General features: G+C 36.7%; 2 protein-coding genes across 3 annotated transcripts; one reads left to right on the plus strand and one right to left on the minus strand.

Moving 5' to 3' along the window:
• Positions 1-423: 423 nt before the first annotated feature.
• Positions 424-5809, minus strand: pigq (phosphatidylinositol glycan anchor biosynthesis, class Q). 2 transcript variants are annotated; one of them, XM_057345884.1, is made up of 11 exons: positions 5565-5809; positions 4502-5235; positions 4295-4426; positions 4029-4149; positions 3229-3355; positions 2938-3091; positions 2291-2402; positions 2123-2203; positions 1676-1790; positions 1437-1498; positions 424-1197 (listed from the first exon to the last, which is right to left on the minus strand). In XM_057345884.1, exons 2-11 carry the CDS (start codon positions 5191-5193, stop codon positions 1042-1044), a joined length of 1752 nt encoding a protein of 583 aa, XP_057201867.1. In that variant the 5' UTR covers positions 5194-5235; positions 5565-5809; the 3' UTR covers positions 424-1041. The 2 variants fall into 2 exon arrangements, with proteins under 2 accessions (XP_057201867.1, XP_057201868.1); XM_057345885.1 differs by having other exon boundaries at positions 5738-5798.
• Positions 5810-10026: 4217 nt separating this feature from the next.
• On the plus strand, positions 10027-12197 carry socs1a (suppressor of cytokine signaling 1a). Its single transcript, XM_057346009.1, has 2 exons — positions 10027-10208; positions 11233-12197. Exon 2 carries the CDS (start codon positions 11307-11309, stop codon positions 11919-11921), a length of 615 nt encoding a protein of 204 aa, XP_057201992.1. The 5' UTR covers positions 10027-10208; positions 11233-11306; the 3' UTR covers positions 11922-12197.

A 12197-nucleotide genomic window follows, 5' to 3' on the forward strand; every position in this document is an offset into this window, starting at 1 on the left:
ATATTTGTAAAACTTTAGTCAGCTAATAAGAGTACTTTATGTAGTTTTATATTATTTATTTTATTGAATTAAGAGTCGTTTCATGTCTATATTTGAATCACTTACCTAATCAAGGTTGATATAGGATATAGAAAGTAATTAGTAATAAGTAATTAAATATTTTTTGGAGAGAGTAATTTGTACAGTAATCTAATTACACTATTGAATATGTAATTATTAACTAGTAATTAATTACTTTTTCAGAGTAACTTACCCAACACTGCAGTCACCACATTCTTTGCAGGCAGTATACTGCCAAACAATGATCGAGATCTGTTCTACTTAAGCTTTTTTATAAACTTGAGATAGCACAATCATTTATAGTAAAAACATGCGTCATATAAGAAAGATCTAAATTGCACATTGGACACAAAGAAATTTAAATTAATGTCATTTTATTGTGGTAGAATTATGTACTTTTTAATTAAAGGCACACATTTACATTTTGATTATGACCATCTGGAATTATATAAATCTTATTTTAAAATTACATTACACCAATCATCCTAACTACAAAACAATAATTTGGCAACATTAATATAACACATCATTTCACAGCGAGTACCAGTTTCACAGTTAGTCAGCTAAATGTATGGCCCCATTTTACAAACACCTGTCAAACTTCTACCAGCTATTCTCTTTGCACTGGCTTCGGCAGTGAGCTGAAGTTAGACTTCCAAAGACTATGATTTTGATACAGTGATTGGTCCATTAATACAATTATTTTAAAAATGCCACATCTTTACATAGTAGAATATGACTAAAATTACATACAAAAATCAGAGTTTCAATCAAATATTCTGATTAATGTTTAGAAACAAGAAGTGATTTATATAATTAATGTAAGCTTCCTTTTTATTAAAACACTATGTTGTAGACTATCTTCTAAAGTGAGTGCATTCATTTTCTGCTCAGTCTTCTTTAAAATTAAGTTCTGGAGCATGAAACTGGAATGACAGAGAATTGTCACCCAGCACCCTCTCTGATCAAGCATATGTCTGGTTAGTCTGTCTTGGCATTCTTTTTCTGTTTCCAGGGGTAAATGAGTTCTCCAACAAACAGTTTCTTGCACAGAGCTGCCCAGGAATCTTTCGGGTTACAGCTGTACGTAGGTGCCCTGTACAGCTGCAGCACAGAGCTAAACTTTATTGGGTTGATCTGAAAATAAAGAAAATACAGACATGTTTCATTTTATGTTTGCAAATTGGGACATGATTCACTATCAAAGTTTAGTAACGCTTTTCCCAGTAACTGTCCTGATCATAAATTATACACAATACACTGAACCAAATAGAGGCATGACCCACCAAACAAAATCACCCGGCCAAATTTAAACAACAAAAAAGCCAAGCATAAACACAAACTAATGGTAAGATGTTTTACCAAACTTAACCTACCTCCATCATAAGGTGAAGAGGAGTTCCGGGCTCCTCACAAAGCACGCTGAATTTAACACCCTCTGGAATACAAAAACACATTTGTAAAGATATTATAAAATATAAACAAAATAAATATAAATATCTTTAATGATAAATATCAAAACATAATGATTTTTTTATGTTTACCTAAAAACAATAAACAAAAAAAACAACTTTAGAACGTTTTTTCCTCATTTCATCAATGTTACATAGCTCACCTGCCAATCTGTACGGTCTACAGATACGTAGGCCGATGGCAAACAAGGGGAAGGAGTTGATGAAGTCAACACTTAAATGAATCACACCCTGAAAAAGCACAACCACTAGCCGCAGCTGAAACACAGAGACAAACCTCTTAGCCATTATAACATTAAACATTACTTTTATTGCCAGTGATGAATGATTTATTACTCTTAACATTTCATATCTACATTTTCATTTGTTCCAAAGAGTTTCACACACATTTTACGCGGCATACAGTGCATAGGGCCACATAGTGCAGGCTTTATTTGTCAGTATCAAATTACAAAAAAATATTTTTAAAAAACACAAAAAAGAAAAGTATTTTAAAACATTTAAACTGTAATATATTCTGGAACTGGGTCACGCAGCCCAACGGTACAGCCAGACTGAGGGCGAGGAGGAATCTAACATGAGTGACTCACCAGTGTAAAGACAAGGTAATACAGCGCAGTGGTGGGAAGCAGGAACAGCAGAATCGTAAAGAGCAAAGTGCCAATGAACAACTGCAAATGCAACAAAGCAGCGTCAATATGACAGTTATGCTGAATGAGGAGTAGAAAAATGAAGGGTATGAATTATGAGAATACAACCTGGTCCAGGTCGTATGAGCATGAGTCAACACGCTGCCTGAGCACATTCCACTTTTTCCCCCTGAAGAGTCGCCAAAGGGAGGAGAGGCCATAGATCTTCAGGCAGTAAAGTCTGAGTGGAGAGGTATGACTAAGCATGTTTTCCACTCTGTGCAACCATTTCCAGGCATGATTAAAATCACCCGAACTTTGTATTATGGGTAATATGTAAAGAAAACATTCAAAACCAATACAGAGATGGCAACTAAGTGCCCAGGCACACAATGTTAAAGAGATCCAAAAAAATGAACCCCCCCCCATAAAATACATTTCATGTTGCCCTCCTGTCATTCCAAACCTGTATGACATTCTTTCTTCTGCAGAACACCAAATAAAATATTTTGAAGAACGCTGGTAATCCAACTACATTTGGACCCCATTGACTTTTATCGAAAGAACACAAAACCACTTAGACATTTCTCAGAATATCTTCTTTTGTGTTTCACAGAAGAAAGAGTCAAAAAGGTTTTAATTGACATTAGGGTGAATAAATAATGACAGAGTTGGGGCGAACTATCACTTTAACGTTCCAAACATTAACATTGCCCTCTTGTGGTAAAACATTGAAAGTGTGTGAATATGAAACTAGTAAACAAACTGAATCTCACCTGGCCCCATACACATAAAAACAGTAGATATGGAAAGTCAGAAGGGCCACAATGTCGGACAGTATGGAAAGGGCAAAGGTCAATCCCAAGCAGGTTGAGAGGCCAACATACCACAATATCCTCTCAATAAAAGGAGACATCAGGTGGATATAACCTATGGACACAATCACACAACACAAATTTGCATTATTTAACAGAGTATGTTACAAGAAAGTAAGAACGTAAATGCCAGATGTGTGCATAACCTGTTTAGTCTATTTCTAGTCAAACTTTCATGAGAATGTTACTCACTGATCCACAGATGAATGTGGTAGAGAAAGAACCTCCCCAGGACCTGGTCAAGAGCTCTGTTCATCTTCAGTCCAGCTGGAGCTCCCATCAGCCATTCTAACAGCTCCTGCAGCTCCTTAGCAACACGCTGCCAGATAATGAAAGATATTCAGTAAGATATTCGTTTAAAGGAACAGTTCACTCAAAAGTGAAAATTCTGTCTTCATTTACTCACCCTCAAGTTAATAAATTACTTTGTTGTGATGAACACAGAGAAAGATATTTGGAAGAATGCTTGTAACCAAACAGTTCTTGGCCACCATTGACTACCACAGTAGTAAAAATTGCTTTATAAATTGTATGTTGAACACAAAAGATATTTTGAAGAATGTAGGACAGCAAACAGTTCTGGGGCACTTTTGACTACCATTTTAATTTTTCCTACTATGGTAGTCAATGATGACAAAGTACTGTTTGGCTACAAGCATTCTTCAAAATATCTTCTTTTGTGTTCAACAGAACAAAGACATTTATACAGATTTGGAACAACTCGAGGGTGAGTAAATGATGAAAGAATATTTAATTTGGGTGAACTGTCCTTTCAAAACTCTTTTATTCAAAGCAACTTGTAAATGAGAGACCATTAACACCTTGTCAATATGCTAACAATATGTGCAGTCTATAGAGGCATATTGTGTACTACTATAAATACCTTACTGTACCTTAATTACATCTGGAAACTTGATGTCATAGTTATACGTTTAAGAACTGCAAAAGGAATAAAAAAACATAATACAACAAGTAAGAGTGTATATACTTACATCAGCCACAGGTACTAGAGTATTGGCTAGTTTGCTGATACGATTCTCCCTGTAAAGCCACGAGATAAGCAGCAAACCAAGGGCTATGTCCACGAGAAATGACACAAAAATGTTTGCTTTTCTGCAGAGGAGTGAGAAAGAGGAAGTAAGTGTGTTTTGCTGAATATCACTTACAAACAAAGTCATTCAATTTGATCGCACATTTATTTACATCGCTTTGCACAATACAAATCATTTCAGATATTCAGATCACAAGAGTACTGTACCTCATGAAATCTGTGTGTGTTGCAACTCTTTTCGTAGAGAAAGCCGTCTCAAAATTAAGCGCCCTGTGTCCTGACTGAACACACGTTGACAACTTGCTTGAGATGAACAGCACTGGGCGTACATTAAAAATCCTGCAAAAGACCAAAAGGTTTGAATCTTACTTTAGTTCTTGGTAGAATATAATTTCGTCATATAGATGAACTTACCTAAAGCTACAGAAGTAGTGCCACAGTGAGAGTAACCAGGTTAGAAAGACACAAACTGGTACCGATACTTGTTTAAGAAGTTCTGCAATAATACTAGCCTCCCGGCCTTCAGACTGCCAGTGGGTGAGCTTGAGCGGCCCATCGTCATATTTGTCTTGTGAAAATAGAAGCTGACTCTGTGCTACCGTCTGAAAGACCAGACGCAGCTCTGACGGTTCAGAATCAGACTTGACCTCCTTTACTGGGTGAATCTGGGACAACATAACCTTTCTCTGATCATAATGAATGAGGGTGATCTGATCTTTCTCACTGCTACCATCTTCATTCTCTTGCTCCGGGTCCTGTAAAAGTTTTTCGTTGCTTTGGACCACGTGACAAGTAAAGCCTATTTTGCCAATCTCACGACTCAACTGCAGCCAGCACTTCTGGGGAAAGATGGTACTCAGGTCCTTTAGAAAGCTCTCCATTCCTTCTTGGCCTTCTTTGGGCATACTCCAGGAGCCCAGGACAATTAGTTCAACTTGTGTCTGGCTCTGTAACTCATTTAAGTATTTCTTCACCTGACCCGGTATAAAGGGGTAGTGGATGACAGCCAGTACGACGGCTGAATTGTGACCTGGGATCCAGCGTCCAACCAGCAGGCCACTGTCAGCAGTATTGCAGCACTGCGGGAAGAAAATCTTCAGCACCATGATGGTGTGTTATAAAGTCCAGCAATGGTGAGATATACACTCCTGTATGGATAAAAAATAAAATGAAAACACACACGTATTAAGCAGCTAATACGCACTTTTTTTCAAAATCCATATGTAGACCTGAATAAGCTTTAATGCACAACTCGAAAGTGTCAGATCAGAGATACACGCGTTGTTTTTATAGCGGCATCCGCGGATCTAGTTCTTGCCCTTCAAAATGCATTGAACAATCGGGTCGTTTCTATGGAAACCACACGCTCCAGGCAAAATTGATATCGATTCGCGAACTTACCACGATCAAATTCAGAAGCAGAGACGGGCCAGTATATGCAACAGTGTGTAGTCAACCAATGTAAAACTAACGTTACCTTGTAGATTGTGAAGGGCGAGGACTTAGAAGTTACTGTTATCTGATGACCGCCAACGAGCAAGCTAACTTTACTTTGCGAGTTACCAAACTCTGGCATGCTCCCAGTTGAAAGATGTGTGCAAAAATCATGAATGAATAATATCACTCATCAGTTCAAATTCTCAGTACAACCTGCCAGAGATATTCGTTTTTATCGACCATCGATTCGACGCTCGTTTTGTTGATAGTCCGTCTTTTAATGTCTGCCGGGTGTTATCAAATTTAGTTCCGACCTCAGAGTTCCTCCTTCGTTTTCCGTGTGCAAGAGAGTTGTGTGTTTTAAAGAAAACTTTTTTAATTTAAATTAAATTGGTAGAAATTACCAAATCGTTCCAAAACCACAGTAACCACATATTCTGTGTCTCACTGTAGCAATCGTTTAACCGCGATATTTGTAGTAAAACTATAGTAATAGGTACAAATGGTAATCAATCTACCCAAAAGATATGGTTAGTACACTTTATGACAGTAAAACCTTGGTTAATTTTCCTAAGGGGTATTTCGCCAGAGACAAACATTTTTTTCCAGATTTATCTCTTTTTTTTAAGCCCAGAGTCTACTTACATGAACTGTCAATGGATGAATGTCCCTGAATGAAACTTTAGCGTTGACTTATCTTAACATTCTAGGACAAAAGGGCCCACTAAAGAAACAGCCTTTCTCTCCTGATAACAGCTACACAAAAAATGATAAGGCGTCAGTTTAAGGAGGGAACTAAAACACAAAAAAGAGTATTGAAACATCACTGTCTGAAAACAGGGGTTTGTGCATTGTCTTTATTAAGCATACATACATGATATATTACATTTGTGTGTTTTTTAAAGAAATCTATATTTTGTCAGACATGGCTTACATTGCAAAAAATCTACTTTGGTACTCGGCATGTCAAGTTTCTTGCAAGTTTTTACATAGAAAATTTCAGGTAGGTTGAGTGATATCTTTAGAAAGGTGTGCTGACCACATATATTTATTTATACTATTTTATTTCTGAGATGTGCCCTTTTCTTACGAATAAAGCCTCAGTTTGAATGAACCAAGTAAGACTAATTTGTAGTTGTAATATAGATGTTTATTTTTAGTATTTAACTAATACTATGAAATTGCTTTCCAAAACAAAGAATTTGTAAAAAATATTTTGTCAAAAATGTTCATTTTTCAGAAGATTCAGATTCAGAAGAGCTTTATTGCCAAGTGTGCTTGCACACACAAGGAATTTTCTTTGGTGTTGGAAGCTTCTAGTACAGACATTCAACACAATGACAATACAATATAATACGATTTACAGTCTAAAAGATTCTAAATTGTGCATATATAAAATAAAGACTATTTTACAGAAAATGGGGGATAATAACATATAAGAGACATTGTACAGGGTAGTATATAGTAGAATAAACATATTAACAGATTGTATGTACACTTGTGCAAATGGATAATTTAGTAAGTAAGTATTTGGATCAGTAGGTCATGATTCAAGACGAAACAGGCTCTAATAAAACACAATATTACTGGTGCTGTTTAAACATAATACATATACATGACTAAAGACATTTTAATGACTCACTTTTGCATGTATGAAGTGAGATGTTTGTCATGCAGCATTGTAGACTAGCTTTTCTCAATGAACTGTAGAAAGTATACATGACTCCCAGAGGATGGCGCCAGAGTTGCATTAAAATCTCTCAAAAATATCAAAACCTTTAAATACTCTAGCAAATAATCTGTTTTTCAACTGAAAGTTGATAATAATGTCGTTAATCATTTTCATATGCTAATAAATAATTTCGTTTAATAAACTATACTTTAATAGAGTTGTGCATACTTTAATTATAGGAGCTCTGCTTTAATACAGCTGAAACCGCAGGTACGTGACGTAATATCTTTTTGTAACCACTCACCTATAACCTATTTGCATTCTTTTGTGTGCGTAAACACTTATAGAAAACGTGGCGTTTCTGGTAAAGCGCTGCATGACAAGTGCCTGTCACGTGATTTTTTTCTAGCCATACCATGAATTCATGCCATCGCTCACTGAACAAGTTTTAATTTAGGCTTGATTAATTATAATAAAATAAATGATGAAAAACTTTATAAACAACTACACCAAAGTTTAGTAAATATTTAGTTAAGTTAAGATCATTCGATTATAGTGATCCAACCTCATGACAGACAGACGTGGTTTTTGGTAAAGTTATTCCATACATAATATCAAATACCACATGCTCTGAAAGCATCTGCAGAAAATAAGCTGTATAAATGTCATAATATTAAACAATGTTAATGCAGAAATAAATGACATAACACGAGGGAAGAAGAATTTACAAGCGTTTCAAGGAAACCACAGGGAACTGGATCTCTGGATAAAGTGGCTAACCGCTAGGCACGTGACTTAAGAAAAGTTCAAAATGAAAGTGATAAATTGCCGTCAGATGTATTCTCTTTGTCCGTTATTTTAAAGGAACGGTTTTGTTTATAGCTTGTGAAAGTATTTTGGGTATGAACTGTATGTACTAGCAAAGATATTGCTTAACAGATAGTATTCTTAAGAAGCAGATTGAAATGCATATAAGGGTTCTTTCTATATTTCCCCTCATTTTATGACATATTTTAATAGATTACACGTGAATTTAGATTACACTGAAATTCATTCATTCCATACGCACGACGTACGTAATGGTTTTTAAGGAGAAACAGCACCACCTATCGAATTGTGTTGAAGTGCTTTCACTTTCATTTTCCCGTAAAACTCTGGAATATAAAGCAAGACAGGAATGTTTAGGTAAAGGTAGCAAACAATGCATTTCACCTGTAAGTATCAGGTAAGAACATTTGTATTCATACAGGTATTGTGCGCAGACCTTCTCTGCACTGCGGCTTTGTTTAAATACAATGTTATCATTTGTAGTGCATAGTATAGTAAATAATACAGATATTGCGTCAGCAATGCAAAGGTTAACGGTTCGATTTCCAGAAAATACACACTTTGATAAAATACACTTCGAATGCGCTATGTATAATGCATAAATGCAATGAGATGCACCTGTCATACCCTGTTAATACAATCTAAAGATACACTCAGCTGGATACAAAATTAAATGATAGACAAATGATAGCAAGATATTTAAATGAAAAAGATTATCCTAATCCATCAATTCCCTCATCTGATAAACAGCCTTGTTTCCGAAAAATGCACAGATTATTTACATGTGTGTGTCTTTTGTTTAGATTCTTCTTCCTGGTGTGGAAGTGTAAGAACCATACGCTCCACTAGTGGTCCTCATACTGTAAATACAGTGTTTCTGAGAAATGCATGTGAAACGGTTCATTTTAAAGAAACATACACCCTCAAATTTGCATGACAGGAATTTCAGTTTCACAATGAGATCATTTAAACCAATCACACTGTAAGGAACTCTTCACTCAGAATCTTACAATGGTGTTTTGGTGGAAGCTGATGTCATTCTTCTTGTTAAATGGGCAAATGACACATTTTTCTGAGGATGTAGTTGATTCATATCACATAAGGCTGGACCAAAAAGACTGAAAGCACACACAGACGCTGGATTTTTTTTACAGAAAATAATACAAAATGCTAACAATTATTAAATTATCCAGCACAAATAGCTTTTATAGTTGATAGTAGATTTTTGTTCTGATGCATGCAGCGTCTATCACTGTTCACAAGAAATGAAACTCATGGACAAATGTTTGCTTGGTCCATGGTTGTGGATTTGTAGTAGAACGATACTAGACCAAGACTAAGTTTCATTTACAGCTAATGCTTTACATACTCAAATCTGTTCACCTCAGTCATGAGAAATGGGAAACTGCATCCACGTGCATGCCTAATTCTCAATATTCCCACATCCAATTCTTTGTACTACGTGAGGGTTAGTGCTTTGATGCATGATCACAAAAAACCTGTTTCTTTACTACAGATCCACTGCAATAGGAAACAGTACCAGAAGTTTTTCATCTGCCATTGAGAACTCATATTGTTTAAAAACATGGCATATGACATCGCAGTCAATCATATCCATTCATGAATAAGGGTCAAATGTAGTTTAGTGTTTAGATCTCTCCACTTTAGTGTATGTCATGGTTATTATACCTCTCGTCACACAATAGATAAAAAGTAAAGGTCTATTGTAAGACCCGTGGACAGCCTGAAAACACTTAAGACATAAAAAAATGTGTACTGTCTTATTCTCTTCTGGTTTATTTACATCTTTACCCAAAGCGACATACAGTAAACCCATACTTTTGTGATAGTAACTTTAATTGTCACTTTCGGAAATGCTAAACGTACAAGGTGTAACGCTTCACGTACAAGAGAGGCTTATCCCTGATTGATTTCGGAGAAGATTCTGGGAAATGGGCGGAGCAGTTCAGACAGTAGTAGATTAAAAGCGACAGTCGGTTCATTGTGACATTAGATCAGACACACGCGAGCGCGCAGAAACTTTGAGCGCGCTGTAGAACTCTCTACCTAGATCAAACAGCGGAATAAATCAATGGGAGTTCAAAACAAGTTGATTTTGGAAACGGCGACAAGAGTTTGTCAAAGTTGTATGGACTGCTCTTGGAGTTCAGATTCGCTAAAACGGTAAGATCAGAACTGTACGAACGACTGACTTTTTTAGTTTTGTTTTTTGTTGTACGTTATAATGTAACGCTGTAAACTTGACCTATAACGTAAATGCATTTGACGTGATTTTAAAGCGAACTGTGTAATGTTACCGGGGAGAGTATAGAAATAGCCTACTTTTCAGTCTTAGCCTACGTTTAAACAAGCAAGTCTCTTTATAGTTTTTATATTTTACTTTTCAATTAGATTATTATGTGTCTTGACTGTGTATTTGTATGTGTGCATTTTGAATTATCTAGAAAATGCATTGTGTGGGCTATAAAGCTCTCTATGAATCAGAATATGAGTTAATCCTGATTCATATCCAATCCTGTTCAAATAGGACATCATGGCCCGGTTTCACAGACACGGTTTAAGGCAGTGGTTCTCAAACTTTTTCGTTGTAAGGCCCCCTTTGTGTTAAGTGCATCGCTTTGCGGCCCCCCCATATAAAGACATATAATCTTAAACTTAGATTTTAATTAAACCAAAAACATTCAGTTATACAATGATGGAACCTCAATTCGTTTGGTTGGTGGTGTCATTTTTCTGATGTTTGATTGCATAAAATCTATGATAAATTTCTATATTTCATAAAATTCCACAAAATGTGTGGTCCCGCTGGATCCATCTTGGGGGCCCCCAGTTTGAGAACCACTGGTTTAAGGACTATGCCTTTGTTGAATTAAGATATTTATGTTGCTTTTACGAAAATGCCTTAGAAGAATACATCACTGGTGTGCATCTTGAGACAAAACAATGGCACTAACATATTTTAAGATATTTCTGGGCAAGTTATATTCAGTTATGACAGGTCAAACATTCATTTTAGTCTAGAAGCCTTGTCTGTGAAACCGGGCCCATAATATCATAATAATCAAATATAATAGCTTACCATTAGAAAAGTGTGTAATGTTTATTCGTAATGTTCAAAATGCCTGTCTGTCCATCCATATGAAATTAGCCAAAGTATTAACAGTGTTTGTCACTTTCTCCCCACCAGACAAATGAGTCTCATCTAGATGACCTTCCTGTGGTACGGAATGGAAGACCACACTGGTTGGTCTTTCCTGTAGGATGGTGGCGCACAGTTCAGTGGAAGGGAATCAAGGCACAGAAGAACCCAGATCGAGTACAGACGCTTCCCCAGAGGTCTCCCAATCCCGGGCCTCTAGATCCAGGCAGCTGGCAGACTCCCGGCCCATATTCGAGACACATTTCAGACCGTTCAAGAACGAGAGGGACTCCAACACCATCTCTAACACCACTTCTATGCTGGAGGAGAGTGGCTTCTACTGGGGTCCCATGACTGTGGAGGAGGCACATCATAAGCTGAAGAAAGAGCCCGTTGGAACTTTTCTCATGCGGGACAGTCGCCAGGTTAATGTCTTCTACACGCTCAGTTACAAAGCGGCAAACGGTCCTGTAAACATTCGGATTAACTTCAAGAACTCCACATTCAGTTTGACCGGCAGTAAGGAATGTTTTGACTCTCTTTTCAAACTGCTGGAATATTATCTCAAATCTCCTAAGAAGGCTCTGATCAGGCCTTACAGGAAAGAACCAGTGCAGTCTCTGCAGCAGCTATGTCGCAGACGGATTATAGAAACATGCGGCGGAAAAGACATCGACCGCATCCCTGTGCATCCGATCCTCAAAGACTTCCTCCATGCCTTCCCTTATCCGCTATGAAGATTAGACTCATCGCATTAAAGCGCTGCTCGAACATTCTTGATGGACTCCTCACGGTACTGCTCTGTTTTAGGAAGCAGGCATCATTTTGTAGCACATTTTGGAATATCTGTCAAGAACACTTCAACAAAGTTTACATTGTCTGTGAATGTTTACACTATACGGGAAAATTGTTTTCCTGGCAATACGTTTCTGCCATGCAGAGAGAAATAATACAATATTTTTATAAAAATAATAAATATATTTGTGAACCACTTAAAGAAATCTCACTTTTTT

Source organism: Triplophysa rosa, linkage group LG11, assembly GCF_024868665.1.
Source record: "Triplophysa rosa linkage group LG11, Trosa_1v2, whole genome shotgun sequence".
In the NCBI taxonomy this organism is placed as follows: Eukaryota; Metazoa; Chordata; class Actinopteri; order Cypriniformes; family Nemacheilidae; genus Triplophysa; species Triplophysa rosa.

Coding starts and splice junctions, on each gene's coding strand:
- socs1a (XM_057346009.1), top strand. CDS start 11,307: ATGGTGGCGCACAGTTCAGTGGAAGGGAATCAAGGCACAGAAGAACCC.
- pigq (XM_057345884.1), bottom strand. CDS start 5,193: ATGGTGCTGAAGATTTTCTTCCCGCAGTGCTGCAATACTGCTGACAGT. Junction 4,427..4,501: donor CACTACTTCTGTAGCTTTAG/GTAAGTTCATCT, acceptor GGTCTTTTGCAG/GATTTTTAATGTACGCCCAG. Junction 1,791..2,122: donor ATTACCTTGTCTTTACACTG/GTGAGTCACTCA, acceptor TCTGTGTTTCAG/CTGCGGCTAGTGGTTGTGCT.